This window comes from Quercus lobata, chromosome 1 (assembly GCF_001633185.2).
Source record: "Quercus lobata isolate SW786 chromosome 1, ValleyOak3.0 Primary Assembly, whole genome shotgun sequence".
In the NCBI taxonomy this organism is placed as follows: domain Eukaryota; kingdom Viridiplantae; phylum Streptophyta; class Magnoliopsida; order Fagales; family Fagaceae; genus Quercus; species Quercus lobata.
Window position 1 is genome coordinate 34,193,068 of NC_044904.1, and position 21,431 is coordinate 34,214,498.

At 34.6% G+C, this 21,431-nt stretch overlaps 1 protein-coding gene and 1 long non-coding RNA gene across 4 annotated transcripts; one reads left to right on the forward strand and one right to left on the reverse strand.

The window, feature by feature from the left end:
- Window positions 1-6,435: 6,435 nt before the first annotated feature.
- LOC115950476 lies at window positions 6,436-8,966 on the reverse strand. 3 transcript variants are annotated; one of them, XR_004083066.1, is made up of 4 exons: window positions 8,746-8,966; window positions 7,683-7,770; window positions 7,258-7,576; window positions 6,436-6,755 (listed from the first exon to the last, which is right to left on the reverse strand). It is a non-coding gene; the product is annotated as an uncharacterized LOC115950476 (long non-coding RNA). The 3 variants fall into 3 exon arrangements; XR_004083082.1 differs by having other exon boundaries at window positions 7,258-7,540; window positions 8,746-8,965; XR_004083054.1 differs by lacking the exon at window positions 7,258-7,576 and having other exon boundaries at window positions 8,746-8,953.
- Window positions 8,967-18,986: 10,020 nt separating this feature from the next.
- LOC115988101 (3-ketoacyl-CoA synthase 12-like) lies at window positions 18,987-20,822 on the forward strand. The gene has a single exon (XM_031111740.1). It carries the CDS (start codon window positions 19,120-19,122, stop codon window positions 20,503-20,505), a length of 1,386 nt encoding a protein of 461 aa, XP_030967600.1. The 5' UTR covers window positions 18,987-19,119; the 3' UTR covers window positions 20,506-20,822.
- Window positions 20,823-21,431: the final 609 nt, after the last annotated feature.

Genomic DNA, 21,431 nt, shown 5'->3' on the forward strand with positions numbered 1-21,431 from the left:
TGAATATTGGCATGACTTCTATGCAAATGAAGTTTCGATGTGGCTTCATGAATGTTATCACGACTTCGGCGAATGAAGTGTTGACGTAACTTCAATGGAAAAGATGCAATGTTGGCATGGCCTCGGTATAAATGAAGTGTTGACATGGTTTCATGGCAAAGATGAATATTATCACGGTTTCGACATGGATGAAGTGTAGATGTGGCCTCAATGCAAATAAAATGTCGAGGTAGCTTTATGACAAAGATGAATGTTGGCACGAATAAAGTGTTGACGTTGCTTCATGACAAAGTTGAATGTTGGCACAGCTTCAATACAAGGACAGATGCTGGCACGGCTTCGTGGTAAAAACTCTTAATGCGGCTACGTTGCAAATACCCTTGAAATGGCTGCGTTGAAAAGACAAGTGTTGGTGCAGCTTAATTGCCAAGGAAAGCATGCTACATAACAAAAACAAGCAACAACAAAAAGCTTAACAGAAGAAAATCTCATGGCACGTCTAAAAAAAAAAAAAAAATCAAAGAGAGAGCTTCATTTCTGATATCTAGCCTGTAAATAAATTTAAAAAAAAAAATCAGTACCAATAAAGCAGGTCATAAAAAAAATGTAAATATATATTAAAAAAAGAAAAAAAATGGAAAAAAAGAAAGAAGGCATAATTTCTCTACACTTAGAATATTATGCTACCCACAAGAGATGTTGCTTGTACAACTTAATGCATACCCCGGTGGCTTTATATAGAAAACTTCTGAGAGACAAGACAAAAAAAGGAAAAAGAAAAGTACGCAAGTCATCAAATGCTGCCACTAAACAATTGGAGCTCAAAGTCGGATTTTGCAAGCTCAAATGCACTCAAAGTCCAGGATATCTGCACCAAATTTTGAAAATAAAAGATGGCATTTAATGCAGAGAAACAAAAAAATGGAGGCTCACTATCGACCTTTTGACTCTCAAGTCTAAACGCAGTCACCCTCCTGACAGAGCAGCCAGCGTAGAGTGGACTAAAAAGTTTGAAATGATAACAAGTCCAACAATGCGGTTTCCCATTCCGGATTTCTAAAATTTCTGACAAGATTTCACAAAAAAATCAACCCACAGAAATCTTCTAAGGACTTTGATGCATAAAACTCAGAAAGATCTGCAGTAACGGAGCCACCACGCACCGCCACGCACCGCCACAAACTCGCGATGACCCACGGTTTAATCCTTCAAATCTGTGCAAATCGGGACACCAATTCAGAAAACAGAAACCACCACTAGATCCATCGGCTCACGATCTACAAAACCCAAAAAATTCAAGCCCAGAAACGGCCGCATCCGCCTCCATGCGCCGCCACAGACTCGCGACGACCTGCAGCCTAATCCTTCAAATCTGTGAAAATCTGCCTATGATTTTAGAAAACTAATTGCACCATGGTCTTGTACGGCCTTAGATCAACAAAACCCAAAAATTTCAGGCCCAAAAAGCCCAAGCACGCGCCGCCACGCGCCACCAAAAGATTCGGCGGCGCGGCCTTCAGTCCCACGCGCCGATTAGGACTGCCAGAGCTCGCACGTGCCGCACGTGACCTATGACGTCATGGATGACGTCATCCTCCACACGTGCCACACGTTCCAGCACTGTGATGCCATGGATGACGTCATCCACTGCTGACCCGTTTGTCCAGGCTCAACCCGGACCGACCCGGTTTGACCCGGATCCGAACCGCCTGAAAAAAAAAAAAAAAAAAAAAAAAAAAAAAAAGATTGAGAGAAAATATCTTAACCAAGCAGACCTTTGACCATGACCAAAAAGTCAAAAATTTCAAAACGGACCTGTCCCACTCAATTTTTCGAGTACATTCCAATTTTGAGACCCATTTCTTCATTCGAGGCTCGAAAATTGTGCAAACGTCCAATTTCCAAAAAAAAAAAAAGTTGACTTTTGTGCAAATGTTGACCAAATGTCAAAATTTTTGAGATGGACCCATCTTGCTCAATTTTTCGAGTACATTCCGATTTTGGAGTCCGTTCCATCATTTGAGACTCGGAAATTGTAAAAATAACTCAATTCCAAGTGTTCAAAACTTAGGCCCTCAAGATCAAAATTTGAGATTCATCCATTTAATTGGGATACCTTCAGGATTATTCTCCAGACTTCATCAAGACTTCCTTTTCAAAGTAAAAATAAACTCTCACAAGTGTGTCTTGAAATTACACTGGGTCATTAGTTCAACCTGCTATTCTTGTTCGGTGCCTACCATTCCCACCTACCATTTCCACCTACCGTTCCCACCTACTATTCTTACCAAAAATTCTCAACTACCATTCTTAACTACCTACCTATCATTCTTCATCTCTCTACTATAAATAGGAGGGCCGGGTTCATCAAAAAATCATCCGAAAAAAGAAAAAAAAATACACTGAATCATGAAATGAAGAGTTGCTTCTTTCAGATTTTCAAATCCTCCTTTTGATGGCCATTTCTCACTATGACCTCATCATTCTCAACACCTAGCAACTGATATTGCTTCATAATCGGTTTGAGATCAACCCTCTCATGGTTCGGTCGAAACCTTCTTTACAACATCATTGTAGTTTTGAGATCCAAACAAACTTTGTTTCTCCACTTAACGACTACATTTGCCCATAAAATTTCTCATAACATAGCCTGTATCATTGTTCCTTGTAGTCTCAGATCTACCTAATCAGGAGATCTAAGGCCAACTGAATCTCTCGTACCCTAGCTCAAGGAGCTTCCTAACTGCTTTGGGAACTCCATAGTCCTTTTCAAGTTGTTTGGTCTTACAGCAAAGGTACAGGTTCGGAACAAACAGCAACTTGTTTGGTTTCCAGACCAGAATCACAAGTTGGCTCCATCTTTCATTTTTCTGTGCTTTTCCAACAAGTGGCAGTAGGTGAAGAGGGTAAAAAAGTGTTGGGGTATCCTACAAATTGTTTTCCATCAACACTTAAAACAACCTCCAAGGCGCCAGCTCATCAGAATTCAGCCTTTGGTGTCGGTAAATGGTCACCAAAGCCTTGTTCCATGTCCCCACTACTATGGAACCCAAAGGTCATCGTTGCTGGTACCTCAAAACTCATTTTCTGAAATTACTCCAACTTAAAATCAGCTTGAAGAATTTCAGAAGGTACTCTTCTAAAATTACTACAACATAACGTCCGTCGGCATGGTCCCACTACATAGGCACATTCAATTACTTGCTGCCGGACCTCATTCAGCATACAGTCAGTCCCATATTCAAAGGTGTACTTCCCATAAGCATCTACACCAGAAGGGTCCTAGCATACAGGACCAGCACCATGGTGGTATAAGTTTTGCTCATTTGCTTTGCTTCATCTCCATCTTCTTCATTGCCACCACCAACATACCCAGAATACATAAGCTTCTGAAATTACCTCAATTTAACTTAAGTGATACAATTACGCAGGCGCATTCAACCACTTTCCCACCTGTCCTCGTTGTAATCCAAAGCATGATCTTCTGAAATAACTTCACCAGAAGTTCTTAAGAACACGAGGCTAGCTCCATGACCCTGCATGCTGTATCCAGCCACCATTCTCTCATCTTCCCCATCTTCAACATCTTGTGATCGCCGCCAATGATCCAAAATACTCTTTTGAAAGTACTTCAACTTAACCTCTGCTAAGAAGGCTTCATCACGCAAGTACGTTCAAATACTTGCAGACCCTTTTCCGGTCTCATCAAAGCCTTTCATATGGGTGGGTCTACTCTTCGGAAATTATCTCATCCTTCTGAAAGCTCCACCACCTTGAACAGCTCCACCACCTTCAACAGCTCCACTACCTTCAACTACTTCACTTAAAGAGTCAAGTACCAAAAATCCATTTTTTTGAAACTCATTCCCACACCACACTCCGAGACTGTGTGCGTGAACGAGTCTCGAGGGGGCATTTGTAGAAAGGGAAAATTCCTGACCTATCACAAGCTGACACGTCACATTATCAAGTCCACAAAATACAGCCAATTACAGAGCACCATGTATTGTTGCTAGGTTTTGCTATCACTATTTAGAAGCCAATAGAAATTTGCCAAGTGTCATGCAAGAACCAATCACGCATCAGCGCACGTGTAAGCGATGACTCAAGCAACCTCGCACGTATAAGCGATGACTCAAGCAGTCCAGCACGTGTAAGCAATGACACAAGCGAACCAATCAGGCTGTGACATGTGTCACCAATCAAGTTCAGCCACGTGTCGCTCACCTACCCCAAAACTCCTATAAATAGAAGCCTTCTTGAGACATTTAGGAGGACCAGAATTCAGAAGTGAAAAAGCTCTGCGAAGATCAAGCCTCAAAAGCCTTCAAGAACTTCAACCCCAAAATCGAAGAACATTCGAAGCAGAATCATCCAGATCATCTGCCTAGATCCTAAAGTTCACGGGAATCAAACCAAAAGTGTCCGAAAACATTAACAAATCACAAATCATTGAAGCTCAACGGATTCAAGCCTCTAAAGCTCCGAAGAACTTCCATCACAAACCTTCGAAGACAAAGAACGCACGAAGAACACGAAGAACGCGAAGAACAAAGGATTTCTAAACAAGCTCATAGCCAGAGATTCATTGTAATTCCGTTTCAGTAATCATCGATCCATCCCTCAACCAAATTGAAGGATATTTTGTGTTCAAGTCAAATCCACATTACCATAAATCTAATCAATAAGTTTTGCAAGGAAATCGAATCAGAGGATCACTCTTTTGTAATTCCAGAGAATTGTATCACACAATCATCAATATAAATTCGCATTTGTGAAACTATTTTACTTGTTTGATTTATTTCAAACTAGAAATTTAGTCGCTTACAATGGTATTTAGCATGCCCAAGAAATTGACCTTACAGCTAGCATGTTTTAAAAACCTTTCAAACTGATATTTACTGATACTTGTTACTTTACAGCTAGCATGCTTTGACTTTTGTTACCAAATGAATTGAATTTAATAGTTTAAGGGAAATTAAATCTAATACTTTTATTACCAAATGAATTGGAAATTGTAATTGGCCTGGGCAGTGTGCTAGTCAAAATTCACTGCCTAGACTTTTGCATTGCATTAAGGGATTTTTTTTTTTTTTTGAGAAGAAGTTTAAGGGAATTGATAAAAAAAAGTTTTATAATTGTATTAAAAATACTAACTTTTTCTTTTCTTTGTTTTTTTTTTTTTGAAATTTTGAATTATATATATATGGACCTATAGTTGAGTTTTAAAAACGCAGCTATAGGTCCATATTTAAAAATAATATTTTTTTTTAAAGGAGGACTTATAGCCGCATTTTTAAAAACGTAGCTATAGGTAATCTATAGCCGCGTTTTTTAAATGTGGCTATAGGTCCTTTAAAAAAATAATATTTGGATGGACTTATAGCCACATTTTTAAAAATGCGACTATAGGTTCTCCTTTAAAATAAAAATTATATATACATTTTTTTTTTTTCGGTTGGACCTATAGCCCCGTTTTTTAAACGCGGCTATAGGTCCTCCTTTAAAAAAATAAAATAAAATTTATTCAACTAGATCTACGTTTTTTAAACGCAACTATAGGCTCTATCCAAAAAAACATGGCTATAGGTCAGCTATAGATGCATTTTTTGTAAATGCGACTATAGCCCGTGTTTTTTGTAGTGAGCACTAATTCAAGTCCAATACCACTCATTTCTAAATCCTACAGCAAACCCATGATCACAAAAACCCACCATTACTGCCATCGACCCACCACCGTCGATCCATCTATCCACAAACAAAAGTAGCACACTGAGCTTGTGTTGTGGTTTTTTGTGTGCTAAACCACAACAAAAAAGATTTATGTTTGCGACGGCCAGAGTTTGTCGCAACAACACAAAAAGCCATCGCAAATTAGTCTTGCCAAGGGCAAAAGGCCGTCAGAAAAAGCCTTGTTAGTAATACTATATTACCAACGAGGCCATCGCTAACACTCATGTTCGACAGCACAACTCCGTTGTAAGTACTAGATAATTTTCGTTGTAGATTCAACTTCATACAAGGAAGCTGGATGACCAAATACATTTTGCAACGACCTAAGGCCGTTGTTAATGCATAGTTTCGATGAACAAATGCCGTTGTAGTTACTTCGTTTGTCATCAACAATACAACTTCATACGAGGAAGTCGGACGACCAAATAATTTTTGCAACAAACTAAGGCCGTTGTTAATACTTTTTTTGGATGAATAAAAGCTATCATGATTACTTGGTTTGTTGTCGAAAATAGCTTTTGTGATGAACCATAGTCATCATTAATGTAGTTTTCCAGCGACTTAAAACCGTCGTAAAATACTTGGTTTGTCATCAACAATACATTATCAATGTGACCATTTACTTTTTTCAATGAACTTTGACCATTATTGAAAACTATTTACCATGTCACTAATACATTATTTACAACAAAATAACTCTGTTGGTAATAAAAGAGAGATTATTTCCAATACTTTAATTGCAAGGAAACATAAATCTCCCAAAAGTTTCTCCATTCAAATAACTAGCACAAATCCATTATTGTAGTGCATAATGCAATAAAAACAAAAATATTAAAACATCTACAAAATAGCATCAGATTTCATTAGTACATGAAAGCTATAATATCTTTCACTAAACTTGAAAACATAAATATTAGAAGACTAATCATTATATGAGTCATTGTCCTTCTTTTGAGAGTTTCCTCCTCAGAGTCATCTTCTCTATTTTCGTCCACATTTTGATCACCACCTCTAGCATTGATCTGCAATATTTTGATTAAACTAAATAAGTATACAAAAAAATTATTACTATGTAAATTATATTTACAATACATAATAAAGATATAACTAAAACGTACTAATTTAACATTAACAACAATCCCCACGATGAATGACAATAGTATTATCAACATCAAAGAATACATAATCCTTACTATTGACAATAGTATCATCAATTAAAAAAAAATCCTTACTACTAACAAGAACCTTGTAGTTCTCTTGTGAATGAGAACTCCAAAGAATAAATTTGCCACCAATAATTACATTAATTAGTAACATTAATAACATTTTCATAACAAACACTACAAATCATGTACCTTGCATGGATAGGTAAAGAGATACTAATTTCAATAACATATTTTTAATCTAAATTTAGCGATCCAAATAATTGAAATCTATGATGAGCAACTTTACAACTTATTTCGACAACCTCAAGAAAATAGCAAAAAATTTTAATGTTGATTATACTAAAATATATATATACACCTGTGTAGTAAGTTCTTGCATAGAATTAAGGCCCATCGATTTCAAAACATTTGCTATAATAAGAGGCATTTCCTCTTTCAATTGACTAATTATTCCCTCAAATTCCATTTTCTCAATAGACCTTTAATCCTCTATTTCTTTCAAACGAAGCTCAAAATCCTCCTTTTCTTTTAAGCAATCCCCTTGACATCACTTACTACACTGGCTAGATGAACTTGGGCCATATGCATCTCTAGGCTTGACATCAGCACCCATGCCAAGCACACGACCACGAGTAGGAGGTCTAGTCATTTCAAAGAATATTTTCGGACTTAAGAATCTAATAAAATGAAAGAAACACATAACATGTAAAATATAAAATATAAGTGAAATATAAGCACTAAAAAATAAATGATTAAAATAACCAAAAAATAGGGGAAAAAGACCTTCTGTCATGTATCTCACACTTGTAGCTATGGCATGGATAAACACCCTTAGCCTTTCCTTAACCTCTTTTCTTCTGTACAATAGATCCTGCCAACAATGGAATAAGTAAAAATAAATAAATAAGCTTTAGGCATACCATTGGTATATTAGTAGATAAATTTTAGGGAAATATTAAGTATTACATTTGCTACCCCCATTAATCACACTATTAGAAGAAACAAGTGCTTCATTAGTTGGAGACTCGAATGATGAAGGTGAAACTTGTGATTGACTAACATTATCATCCTTATCTCTTGCTTGTTCTATAGCTCGCTTCTTACCTTTCTTTGTCATTCATTTGTAATATAGTTAAAAAGAAAGCCACCACTTTTATAAGTTGTAATTATTTAGTCAACAAAAATAAAACTAAAATTAAGGACCATATTAAAAAGATCAATATAAAGATTAAAATAATTTATTCTCATTGATAATATAAAAAATAATAATAATAACAATTATTTTCATACTACATATGCTATCAAATCAAACAATCTAGAGGATATGATACTTTTATATATAATAATAATAATAATAATAATTATTATTATTATTATTATTATTATTATTATTATTATTGTTGTTGTTATTGTTGTTATTGTTGTTGTGATACCTAGAAAACATTATAGTCTATTGGTTTCTCCAATGAAAGTAAGAGTCCCAATGTAAAGAATTATAGACCCTATCAAAGGAGGAAAAAAAAAAACATTCATGTAAAATTCAATAGGATAATGTCGATTAAATCATATTAAGGTGGCCCCACATCAATAGTTCTTTATTTCTTTTGCCTCTAGTTTTGCCCTTCTACTGGCCCCACATCACTGCTCGTCTAGTTTTCAGTTTAACTCTTTTTTCTTTTTCGAAAATAATAGGAATAGGACAGCCATGGACACAACTACAAATACCTTAAAATTTACAAGCACAAATAATAGGAATAGGACAGCCGTGAATAGTCATTTGCTTCACTCTGTAACCCCTTTTGACTAAAAAAAATCACAAAACGAGAGAGAGAGAGAGAGAGAGTACCTTGCTGGCGGCGAGTAGAGGAGATGGTCAGTGGTGGATTGCTAGAAGGTCTATGAGAAATAAAGAATGACAGAAAACCCTTTCTTTCTTTTTCTGTTTTTTGCTAAACAAAACCCTTTCTTTCTTAGAATCAAATGAGAGCAAACATGATAGTGAGTTAGAGACCTAGAGGCTAGAATGACAATCGGCGCTTTTGTTTCTCTTTATTGTTATTATTAATTTTTTTTTTTTTTTTCAACTAATGAGTTATTGTAACAAATATTATATCTTTTGTGGCAAACAATTTTGTTATAATAAGATATCCATTATAACAACTGTGTAAAGCTAGCTCAAACTCAGCTATTATGACAACAATTGTGCTTTGTCACAATAAATCCTTTTTTTTTTTTTTGAAAGACCACTAGAATTAGGAAAAATTGAACTCTTCCTCCATAACTTAAAAAAAATACAAATTTTAAAATATTTAGTACAAATTTTTCTTAGTTTTTAGTTTTTTAATGGGTTGTGGAGAAACTTGTTGTTACAAGTATTTTGGTGCTTGATAAACTTTGTATTGTTATTTAATATTTTTCAGTAATGTATGTACTAATCATTATTGAATTTTGGTAAAGAAGATTTTATAAAAAAGCATGAAAGTCTAGAAAACCCTAAAACACAAAAGAATACCTAAAACCCACTCAAAATCTCCATACTCAACCTAATGTTATCCTATCGAGTGGTCACAGACCACCTTCGATGGTTGATCATGTTTGACCGAGTTTTACAAATTTTGACTACTCATTTCATGCAATTCAACTGTCTGATTGCTGTCATATTTCACCAACACCAATAGCTCACAACATTCTTCCAATCCAACGGTCGAATTTTGGATTTGAGTCTAGAGCATTATGGACATGTGTCATTGTACCAAAATGCTAGGAATTTTTGGTTGGTCACATTCTCCCAATCCAACTGTTAGATTGAGCTCAAAATTCATCAAAACCAATCTTTTATCCCACTCTTTCAATCAAATGGTCAAATTTTAAATCTGATTTTTTTTTTTTTTTTCATAAGATGGACACATGTTGTTGTATCCACCTATCATGACACTTCAATCACTAAAAATATTCAATACTCTTCCAAGAGAGTTATACAATATATAAACATTAGTAAGAATCGAGAAAATGACCTACAAAATACAACCCAAAACCTACAAAATGACCTTAATGGATTTGCATGTGACTTTTGACTATTTTGTTTTGCCATTTTAAAACTTGAAACTGATAAAGCATGAAAATTGAGAAAACCTTAAAACATTGACCAATACCCAAAACCCACTTAAAACCTCACTGATCAACCAAATTTGATCAAGTTAAATGGTCTTGGAACCAACTTTGAAGTTTGACCAAAGATTGACCAAGTTTGATTGACTTTGACAAAGTTTCGCAAGATTTGACTACTCTATTTTCACAATTTGACAGTGTGATTGTTGTCGGGGGCAAAAAAGTTTTTCCTTCCGACAAATAAGATTTGTGTTGGGTTAGAGGCCTAAACCGAAACTCAATGATGGGCTCAAGACACAAGACATGGCCCAAAGGCTATCGGTAAAGATCCGAAGAATTCACTTTATTTTATACCTTAGGCTTAGGTTGAGACTAACAAGAATGACTTATAAACAATTCCTATAGCAGACACGTTAGCATGATTAAAAAGCATACTATAAGAAATAGCCCAGAAATAAAATGTTTTTGCAAAAAAGTAGCCTAGCGGTAAAATGTCCCAGTGGTAAAGTAAGACAAAACAGAATAAACCTTTAACTGTTAGCTATTTCACAGATTAAGTATCCACATTTTCAAACTCATTATCCATTGGCTCTAGAGAAGAGTCTTCTAACACAACAATATGAGGAAAAAAAATTTATAGTGATAGTTACATCATAACCTTCAATAGTAAATGAGTAAATGAATATTATGGGCTCCATTATAACAAATAATGAGGAAAACTCAGTGTGAGATGAAGGGAGAGAGAGAGATTCCAACTAGTGTAGCAAGATCATTGTGGTGTCAGGGCATGCTCATGGATATAGTATATGTAGTGAGTAGAGAGAGTCATTTATAAGTAGTATGAATAATGAGTGAGAGTGTATGGTAAAGCTACTTGGACTTTCTGTTGGGGACAGATAAGTGTTTATGACTAAAGGTATGAGGAGTGTTTGTGGGCTAGAAGCTAGAAACTAAGAACTCAGAACCTTGCCAGAGCTTAAAGAGAGTTTAGATAGAGAAGTTAAGGAAGAACTCTTTCTATCAGTGTATCTCTTAATGTGTATTGGTCCCTCTAAAGGATTAGTAGAGATTTCCATTTATAGTTGAGTTTGAAGGGGGTAATTAGCTAATAATCTTTTCTAAATCTTTCTCAATCTTCAGAAAATCCTTAGAAAATCGTTCCTAGGATTTTTTCCAAGAGTGGTAAGCTCAGCTTTTTGAATGTTCTTGCTGTTTTGGGTAATAAAAATAGGGGACTCTAGCCTAGCATTAAATGCTGATTGGCCTTAGCTGATGGGATTAAAGCATGTATTAGGCTAATAATCTTGGTTTTGCTACTGCTAGAATTAGAGCTCCCTAGGGCAGATTGTATCACCCCAAGCTAGGTGTCAATCTTGAAGCCTTATGCTGGGAACTCTACTGGGATCCCTTTAGTGCCCTCCAAACCACATTTTCCTAAGTTTCCCCATTTGGGTTCATGTGCTTGGTCCATGAACCAAAAAGTACACATTTTTGGCATGATAATGAACTGATTTCAAGTTGTTCCAGAAGCTTTCATGGTCTAGTTATGGCTGCCCTTGGCCCTTGACCAAATGGGTTGGAGAAGGAAGGAGATATAGTTGGCTACAGCTTCCTATCTTTTTGTCATGTCACCTCAGCTTTATGTCACATGAGAAATGATGGAATTCAGATTGGCAAGGAAGGGTTTAATCCCTGCTAGACACGTGTCCCTCTTCTGATCTGATTGGACAAGCTGAAACTGATGGTGATGGGCTCCAGCTATCAAGTTGTGCTGAAGTTTGACTGAACAGTTCATGTGAGCTTCAGCTGCTAGGATTTGTATATGAGCTGGGTTGGCTCAGCTAGGCTTTGAGCTTCCTTGGGCTTAGTCATCCCTACAAAAATGAATGGTTTTGCCATGGGTAATATACATGGGCTTTTGTAGTTAGTTGATTATGGAAAAATAAGCATAGTTCCCATAAATTTTGTAAAAGAAATATTTTTGAGAGATGAGTAATTTATTTTTCCCATGAGTTAGGGACTTTAGTATATATTTTGCCGAGAAATAGTTTTGGGCTTTAAGCATAATGTAATTGTTTTTGCCAAAATAGTATTTTGGGCTTTCATAGATAATTGCCAAAATAGATTTGGGCTTTGTAAGGTAGTGCCAAAATAATATTTGGGCTTTATAAAATAGGTGTCAAATTAGTATTTGGACTTTGTAAAATAGGTGCCAAACTAGTACTTGGACTTTGTAAAATAGGTGTCAAATTAGCTTTTGGGCTTTGTAAGATTTTGTAAAAACATTGTCGTGTAGCAATGGGCTTTAAGAAATGCCGTATAGCAACAGGCTTTAGGTGCCGTGTAGCAATGAGCTTTAGAGGTACGGTGTAGCAACGGGCTTTAGAGGTGTCGTGTAACAACGGCCTTTTAATAGGTGCCGTGTAGCAACGGGCTTTAGAGGTGTTATGTAGTAACAGGTTTTTAAAGGTGTCGTATAGCAACGAGTTTTAGAGGTGCCGTGTAGCAACGGGCTTTTAAATGTGCCGTGTAGCAACGAGCTTTTAATAGGGTTTTGTTGGGCCTATTTGGATTTTTCCACAAGGTAAATGTTTTTGGGCTTTTTTTTGTAGAGATAGTATAATTTTGTGGCCCAATTTTGGTAGTAATATGATGGGTATTTTTGTGAAAACCCAAGTTGGATAATATGTGGGTAATATGTGTGAGAGGGCCCAAGATAATTTATGGGGCTTATATAGGGAATATTTGTGTGAGCCCAAGTTGGGTAATAATGTGGGAAATATTTGTAAGAGCCTTATAACATGGAGCATAATTGAGTAATAGGTGAGAAATATTTATGTGGGCTCAAAATAGTTTACGGGCTTATGTGGGCATTTTTGTGAGTGGGCTAATGAAATTAAGGCCCGAAAATTTGTACTTTAACAATTATCATTGTACTTTACAAACACAAATATTTAACCGCACTCTGCCAATCCAATAGTCAAATTTTGGATCTCAGTTTGTTGCATGATGGTCATGTGTCATTATACCCACCCACTAAGAAACTTTGGTTAACTCTGTTCACACAATCCGACCATTTAATTAAGCTCAAATTCGCCAAAACCAATAACTTACCCCACTCTTTCAATATAATGGTCAAATCCAGTGGTCTTAGAACCAACTTTGAATTTTGACCAAGATTGACCAAGTTTAATTGACTTTGACAAAATTTCGCAAGATTTGGCTACTCTATTCTCACAATCTGACTGTCTGATTATCACTGTAATTTACAAATATAAATATTTCACCACATTCTACCAATCCAACGGTCAGATTTTGGATCTCCATGTGGTTTCATGATGGACACATATTGTTGTACTCACCCACTTGGAAACTTTGACTAACCTCGTTGACATAATCCGACCATTCAAAATTGCTAAAATACGCCATCAAAGCTAGGAAATTACCAAAATGCCCATAAACTTCTAAAAAAATTACCAATGTCGATGGAGTAGGTCCATTGCAAATATTATTTATTGGGAGGGATCCAATTCCATTACTAATACATTTTTTCTTTTAAAGTAAATTAATTATTTATGACGATCAGCATGTTTGTCGTAAATACAAACTCAATTAGAAAAAATATAAATATTAATTGCGATGGATAAATGTCGTCACAAATGTGAAAAGTAAGGTGGGAATTTTCCCTCCAAAATATTTTACCATTTTCAATGGCTTCATGTCTGTCGCTGATACACTTTTTTTTTTATTTACGATGGAATAATATTTGTCGCAAATAATAACACCATAAAAAATATATATTTTGTATTTTCGATGCACAAAAGCTGTCACAAGTGTTAATAGTGCCGATGGTGTTTTTTTTGTTGTCGTAAATGATACCCTCTTTTATATTTACGATGGAAGATTGTTTGTCGCAAATACTAACACCATAAAAAATATATGTTTTGTATTTTTGACGTACCAAAGCTGTTTCAAGTGTTAATTGTTTCGAAGGTTTTTCTTCAATCGTCATAATTAATACGTTACTAGCGACGAACATTTTTATGCTGTCGTAAAAAGTAAGGTGGGAACACTTCTCTCCAAAAAAAAATCACATTTTCGACAAAAATAATAGGCATTTTCGACAAACTCATTTTGCCGTCACAAATGTGTTAATAGTTGATGAGTAATTGTCGATAGAAGAGATTTGCCATCGAAAAAGCTAGTTTTTACGACAGCTTTTTGTAGTCATCAAAAAGGTTTCATCACAAATAACAATTTTTTTTTTTTTGTAGTGAAAATCTAAAATAACATGTTGGATGTTTTAGCACACCCAATATTATTGCTATAAAAAGGGGATTTAGGCATTTAGCCGCAAACGTAGATGAAAAATTATGCCGATTGAAATGGCACATGAATTGCCAACAGATTTTTAGCGACCAAAAAATAAATTAGTAGTGTTTTAGGAATCTCAATGTTTCAAGCTACAACACTGGTGGTGATGCCGCCATGGTAGGTAATGCCTTTACATGGTAGATGTTTTATTATGATTTGATTTGCCATCGGCTATTCTTCATTCCGACCCCTTTTTGTCTGGATACATCATACACTTGAACTCATCTTCTTCTTTTCTTTTTCTTTTTCTTTTTTTATTTATTTATTTTTTTTATTTTTTGTGGCTAGATAATTGAACTCATCTATTTTGAGCCAAGAAAAAAAGGGGGAGTAATGAGCCATAGTTTTCCATTTGTGCAAATAATGGGAACGCATAATCAATGTTCTACTTTCCGTACGTTAAATATTATGATAATACTATTCTCCTAGACATATAATGCTAGAAGCAATCATTCTTATCACGAAAAAAGTAGATAGTGACCCTTTAACAAACAATCTAATTCAAAATTAAGTATTGGGGACCCAAAAAAAAAAAAAAAAATTCCAAAACTAATTAGCTTGAAACATCTAGTTATGTCCACCATGTGCTATGAAAGTGAGACGTTCAATCACAAGCTTTGGATAATCTTGAATAACGTTTGGCATAAACCTTCGAGCAAACTTTACCTAGCAAGTTGGGAAGTATTAAAAGTTTGAAGTATTTATCCTTTTTTCAATAGAGTTTTAATATCCGCTCTTGATGATTACTCTTTATCATCGCACAATGACACTAAATGGTTTTTGATGGCAATAGGGATCAAACTCTTGATTCTTTATTCAACGACCAGAAGCTTTACTAGTTGAAAAAGGCTTCCCTGGCTAAAACTATTCATGAAATAAAGCTGACTCAACCAAAAGACCTGTGTTTGACATTGTACCACGTTTTTAGCTTTACACTACTTAGAAAATCACAACAATTAAATTTAGCAAATAAAAGGGAATCATGGTGCTTTTAGTTTTTGAAAATTATTAGTTTGCATTGTTCTATTCAAGTAAGATTTACACTATAGACTAAAAATAAATGTATAAAATATTGTATACTTTTAACATTTTTGTACAATATTGTCTGCATTTGTTTAGTACATAATGTAAATTTTACATGAATAATGCAATGTAAAACAATAATTGTCCTTAAAATCTCTACTTTTTTTTTCTCTCCTCCATTTGTTTGCCTTTCAGTTTCAAATCATGGATTTTGCCATAAATGAACCCAAAATTTGCTTCTATATTTTTTAAAGCTTGAAAGGGATTGCAGTGACTTGTTTCTTAACTTGGCTAATTAAATTTACGCACCTAAGACCTAACCTACATAATCATTAATGTGTCATGAAATTAGAACGATAGATAGACGTTACATCGCTACCCCGAGTCAAATACGGTTGGCATTAGAAAAATGCCGTAAGATATACATCAAACACTTGGATTTGGTGAAGTCTTGTATAGTTAGCAAGAGCTTGCTAACTATTACACCGATCGTGACAGTGCCAAGATGGAAAAAAAAATTCCAAATGGAACTTGTAGACAACTCATTAATAGCCAAATTTGAAGGTCAATGTGATAGATCCACTTTACCTTTTTGGCACATGAAGTATCCTGCATGTCTCTATTAGCTAATAAAAGGTTTATGTAGACGTGTAGTTGATATCTTTTTAGAGATCACAATGCATGTTTAGCGACTAATAGCCGCCCTCGTATTCTTGAAGCTAACATATTATGATATTTAAGACCCTCTATGATAAGTTTTATATAATGGAAAATAAGATAGATTTAAATTCTAAGCTTGAATTAAATCCATAGAAACTAAGATTTCAAAAACTATGAAATTTCTTTATATCCAAACATCTGCTGCGCATACCGAGCATCCGCATAAGCTGGTTTGTTCCTCCCTTGCTACGTGAACTTCTTCTTTACTGTGTTAAGCATTATTTCGTTTTTGCATTAGTGAAGAATTGCTTTGTTGCTTCATGGATTATTTGTTTTACAATTTTTTTATAAGAATTTTTTTTTATTAATTTCCAAAGCCAAACACAGTCACAAATATATACAGTAATATTATCCCTCCTGACCTGATGGGACAATGGCTCTAGGAAATTTTTTGAGAGTTGTCGATAAAAAACTTAAATTATACAAAATTTAATAAAAATAGAACTTCATATATTAACGGAAAAAAAACACACACACACAAACACATAAAGTCTTACAATTTTCTTTTATGAATTTTTTTATTTTGAAATTGTTACATGATAGTCTCATTATCAACTTTATAAGCTACATTTCTTTCAAAATTATAGTTAAATAAAATTTGTTTTGGACTTTTTCTTTTTGTTTGTAAGGACCTAATATATTATTAAAGTAACCAAAGTTTGGCTACAAATTAAACAAATTAATATTGCTACATATTTTGAAAATATAGCCGTTTGAATTGCATGTTCTCTATGTTCAAGGAACACATGTCAAATTTCATGCTAATCAGATGTTATTTACTATTCAATTCATAAACTTATTTTATATATATAATTTTAGACTACAAAAACTCAAAATTTAAACATTTGATTGATGACATAGTTATTAATCTTTGATCTTCTTGAAATTTTGTAAGTATAGAGGATATAAGAAGAAAATGTAATTAAATAGTAGATCTGACAAAATTCATATCCAATAAAAAAATATTAAATGGAGTTGTAGCCTTAATCTACAACCAAGTTCATTGCCAAAGTTTATCCAGAGTTTAATTTTGTAGGGCTTAAAAAAAATTTAGAGTGGTCACAAAGCTTTTTTTAAGATAAAAAATTCATAAATTTTTTAAGTTTATACATAATAATTTTTTTTCCAGACCAGAGTGATCTTGTGACCATCCTAAACTCTACGCGGAGCCGCCCTAGGGACAAGTCATGCAATCATAGATTACCAGAAAATTAAGTAGTAGCCACAAACAGAATTAGAAAACTCCTACTTGCAGTAAGGCAATGGGCTGCCTGGGCCATATGTTTACTTCATGTAGGCTTGTGAAGCTATCCCCGTACGTTGAATATAGAGAATAATTAATGACCTTCCACAAATTTCACCAAGTCTTTCAAGCTTGACAAGTTTGATTTGGATCGAAGCCTGACGGATTTGAATTGAAAGAAAAGCCAAATCCTCTTAAACGCTTAATTAATAAACAATTCACAATAATAGATAAAAAAAGTCAAGCCATAGGCCCATAAACGCGTGGCTAGTAGCCAACTTGAAAAATATTGCTGGCAAAATTCCAACCCAAACTCTTTGATTGGCGCTTGACCCACAGGCATGGTCCAAGCTTATTAGCAACTAATTGTTACGCTGGAAGATGCCTACTAAGCCTTAGACATTCATTGACTGCAGTATGCATGTGAGAGACTTGACAACCAGTACCAAAGCAACATTATGGTTATGTACTCAAAAGTTTTGAGATTTTAGAGTTTGCCAACTTAATTTTTCTTACAAGTGTTATTAAGATTTAAGGGTGCACAACTCTGTGAAAGAAAGAAATTGCATCTTCTTTCTTTCATTGGGATTTTATGAACTTATCAAAATAGTAGTATATGTAAATGCTCTATTTACTTAAAGCTTTACCAAATTAATTATCCATTTTTTACAAACTAAGTGATATGAAGTATTGCATTTTTCATAAGCCTTATAATTCAACTAGTATTTCTTGGTGTTTTCAACAAAAGCATTGCGGGTTTGAATCCCTCCTCTTCTATTATAACTATTAAATAATAATAATAATAATAATAAATGCCTTTAATTTTGGGTGGAACTTAACAATTTATTTACTTTTTAAAAAAAATTAGATATAATTATACCTTTAAATAAACAAGTCAATCCAATCTAACATTTAACATAAATCATTGATAATCTATATATATATATATATATATATATGCACACATGAAGTATGCAAGATAGAGGTGTGTGATATATGTGACATGATAAGATCTTTTCATTAGTTTAAATATTCATAATAACAACACATTGCATTATTGTTCTTCAAAAAAATAATAATAATAATAATGCAATGCATTATTGTCATCCAATAACTATCTACGGGTAACATAGCATAGTGCACCATGGGTCATTTGTTGACCGCATTGGCACATTATATACCATCATTGTTTAACCATATTAATAAATTGTAATTCTTCTATATCTACCACCTTATCTCTCTTAAATGTAGGAAACAGCATTGGGTAAGCTACTAACCGTGAACTATAATTGCTTTCCATTTGGAAATACTATTAAATTCAAATTATTGAAGTGAAGTGAGAAGAATTAGCTGAACCAAACCAAAAATGATAAACAAACTAAATGAAGTTAATTAATCCAATAATTAGGAATGGAAAGTCTTTCTTTGCTTTCACAGTTTCACATGCCATGCCTAATGTGTGATCGGTGTTTTATTTGTAATAAAGATTGATACCAAATATGCACGCAAATCAGTTCGTTGGGAGTTGAGTGATGGAAATGGGTCTTAAGCAATTTCACATGTCCAACTCACATTGAGTCACACATATTGTTCTTATAAGTGTTGCCCATTTGAATTCTCATATATCAAAGCCTTACAAGTAACAAAGTTACAAACCCTCTCATAGTTCCATCTCTCTCTCTCTCTCTCTCTCTCTCTCTCTCTCTCTCTTCTTTCTCTATTCTCTCTTTTCTCTCTCTCTCATTCATTCTCATGGAGCTTCTCATTTTACTCTATGCTCTCCCTATCTTCTATTTCTTGTTCGTGATATGGAAGGGGGTTGATGCCAGAAGAGACCAAGAATGTTACATTCTAGACTACCAATTGTATAAGCCCACCGATGACAGAATGCTAGACACTGAGTTCTGTGGGGAACTCATCAAGAGGACCAAGAATCTTGGTCTACTTGAGTACAAGTTTCTCCTAAAAGCCATTGTGAGCTCAGGCATTGGTGAGCAAACCTATGCACCAAGAATCATATTTGATGGCAGGGAAGACAATCCCACAATTCTTGATGGGATTGCAGAGATGGAAGAGTTTTTTTACGACTGTATTGGAAAGCTCTTAGCCAGGAAATCCATTTCTCCCTCAGAAATTGATGTGCTTGTGGTTAACGTGTCCATGCTCTCTTCAGTTCCTTCTTTAGCAGCTAGGATTATCAACCATTACAAAATGAGAGATGACATCAAAGTTTATAATCTCAGTGGGATGGGTTGTAGTGCTAGCCTTATCTCAGTTGACATAGTCAGAAACATCTTTAAGTCCAACAAGAACTTGTATGCTCTTGTTGTCACTTCTGAGTCTTTGAGTCCAAATTGGTATTCAGGTAATGATAGATCAATGATCCTTGCAAATTGTTTGTTTCGGTCTGGTGGGTGTGCAATCCTTTTGACTAACAAAAGGGCCTTGAAACACAAAGCCATGTTGAAATTAAATTGTCTAGTTAGGACTCACCATGGGGCTAGAGATGAGTCATATGGTTGTTGCATACAAAAAGAAGATGAGCAAGGGAGGTTAGGTTTTCACCTAAGCAAGAATCTCCCTAAATCTGCAACAAGGGCTTTTGTTGATAATCTAAGAGAGATGTCACCTAAGATTTTACCATTGAGTGAATTGCTTAGGTTTTTGATTGTGTCCCTTGTCCGAAAAATGAGTCAAACCTCTAGTAAAGTTGGTGGGGCAACAAAACCTGTAATCAACTTTAAGACAGGTGTTGATCATTTTTGTCTCCACACTGGTGGAAAGGCTGTCATAGATGGCATTGGATTGAGCTTGGAGCTTAGTGAATATGATCTAGAACCAGCAAGGATGACACTGCACCGTTTTGGCAACACATCAGCCAGTAGCCTTTGGTATGTGTTGGGGTACATGGAAGCAAAGAAAAGGCTCAAAAGGGGTGATAGAGTATTGATGATAAGCTTTGGTGCTGGCTTTAAATGCAACAGCTGTGTGTGGGAGGTGATGAAGGATTTAGGTGATGCAAATGTGTGGAAGGACTGCATTGAAGGGTACCCACCAGTCTCTTTGGCCAACCCTTTCATGGAGAAGTATGGTTGGATCAACCAAGAGGATCCAAGCACCTTCAAAATCCCAGAGTAAAACAGGTTAAAACATTTTTAACTGTGCCCCTCAAAAGTGTCTTTCATACAGTATTTTCAATCATTTTTCTGTACACTATATTATAAGGGAGGTTCTTTTGGTTAAAACTATAAGAAGGTTCTTATTATTGTTGAAATCCTTTGGCGGATTTCATAACCACGCAATAAGCTGTTCTGTTTTTTCTTTTCTTTTTTCTTTTTTTCACGTTCAAGATTGATAACAGTACTGCTTTATTTGGGTTTGAAAGAATTAGATACAAGCAGCTTGCACTTCTTGTGAAATACAGGATTTGAATTCTTCATATTAGTTTTTGATTATTTACAACTTGTCTTATGGTCTCATGGATATGTATTACTATTTTTTTTTTCATACAACAGATTGCATGTATGTACAAGTCTATTGCTATCACATTTATCTCTCCCACAGTCCCACCACGCGGTTTCAAGTTTGATTGTAAATATCTAAAGTTGTTTGGAGAATTAATTGCATACACAGGACTCGGGGAAACTTTATTGGCCTTTTAACTTTGCATTGTTGGCACTTGCACATATAGATGAAAATTTTAAAATGCATGTGACAATTAAAATTCTGACCTGTCCAATGTCTATTATAATCATGGCTCATGAATCAGTGGTTAGATTATGAGACTTCAATCATGTTCCATCATAAATTACCTCTCTTTTTTTCCCTAATGAATTCCACTAATAAAGTGTCTCAAAGTTGATTAAATTAAAGAATTTAGATTTGAATAAAAAAATTTTAATTTAATAATTAAAAGTAATTATCATGAAACAAACATTATAAATTCAAATTCTATCATATCATTAAAAAAAAATATTTTTATCATATCTTTAAAGAAAAACACCCAAAATAACATTTTTTCACTAAACAAATAAAAGAAATGAGTGGATATTGTTGATAGGCAT

Excerpts from the sequence above, each read along its gene's own strand:
- LOC115988101 (XM_031111740.1), top strand. The coding sequence starts at position 19,120 with ATGGAGCTTCTCATTTTACTCTATGCTCTCCCTATCTTCTATTTCTTG.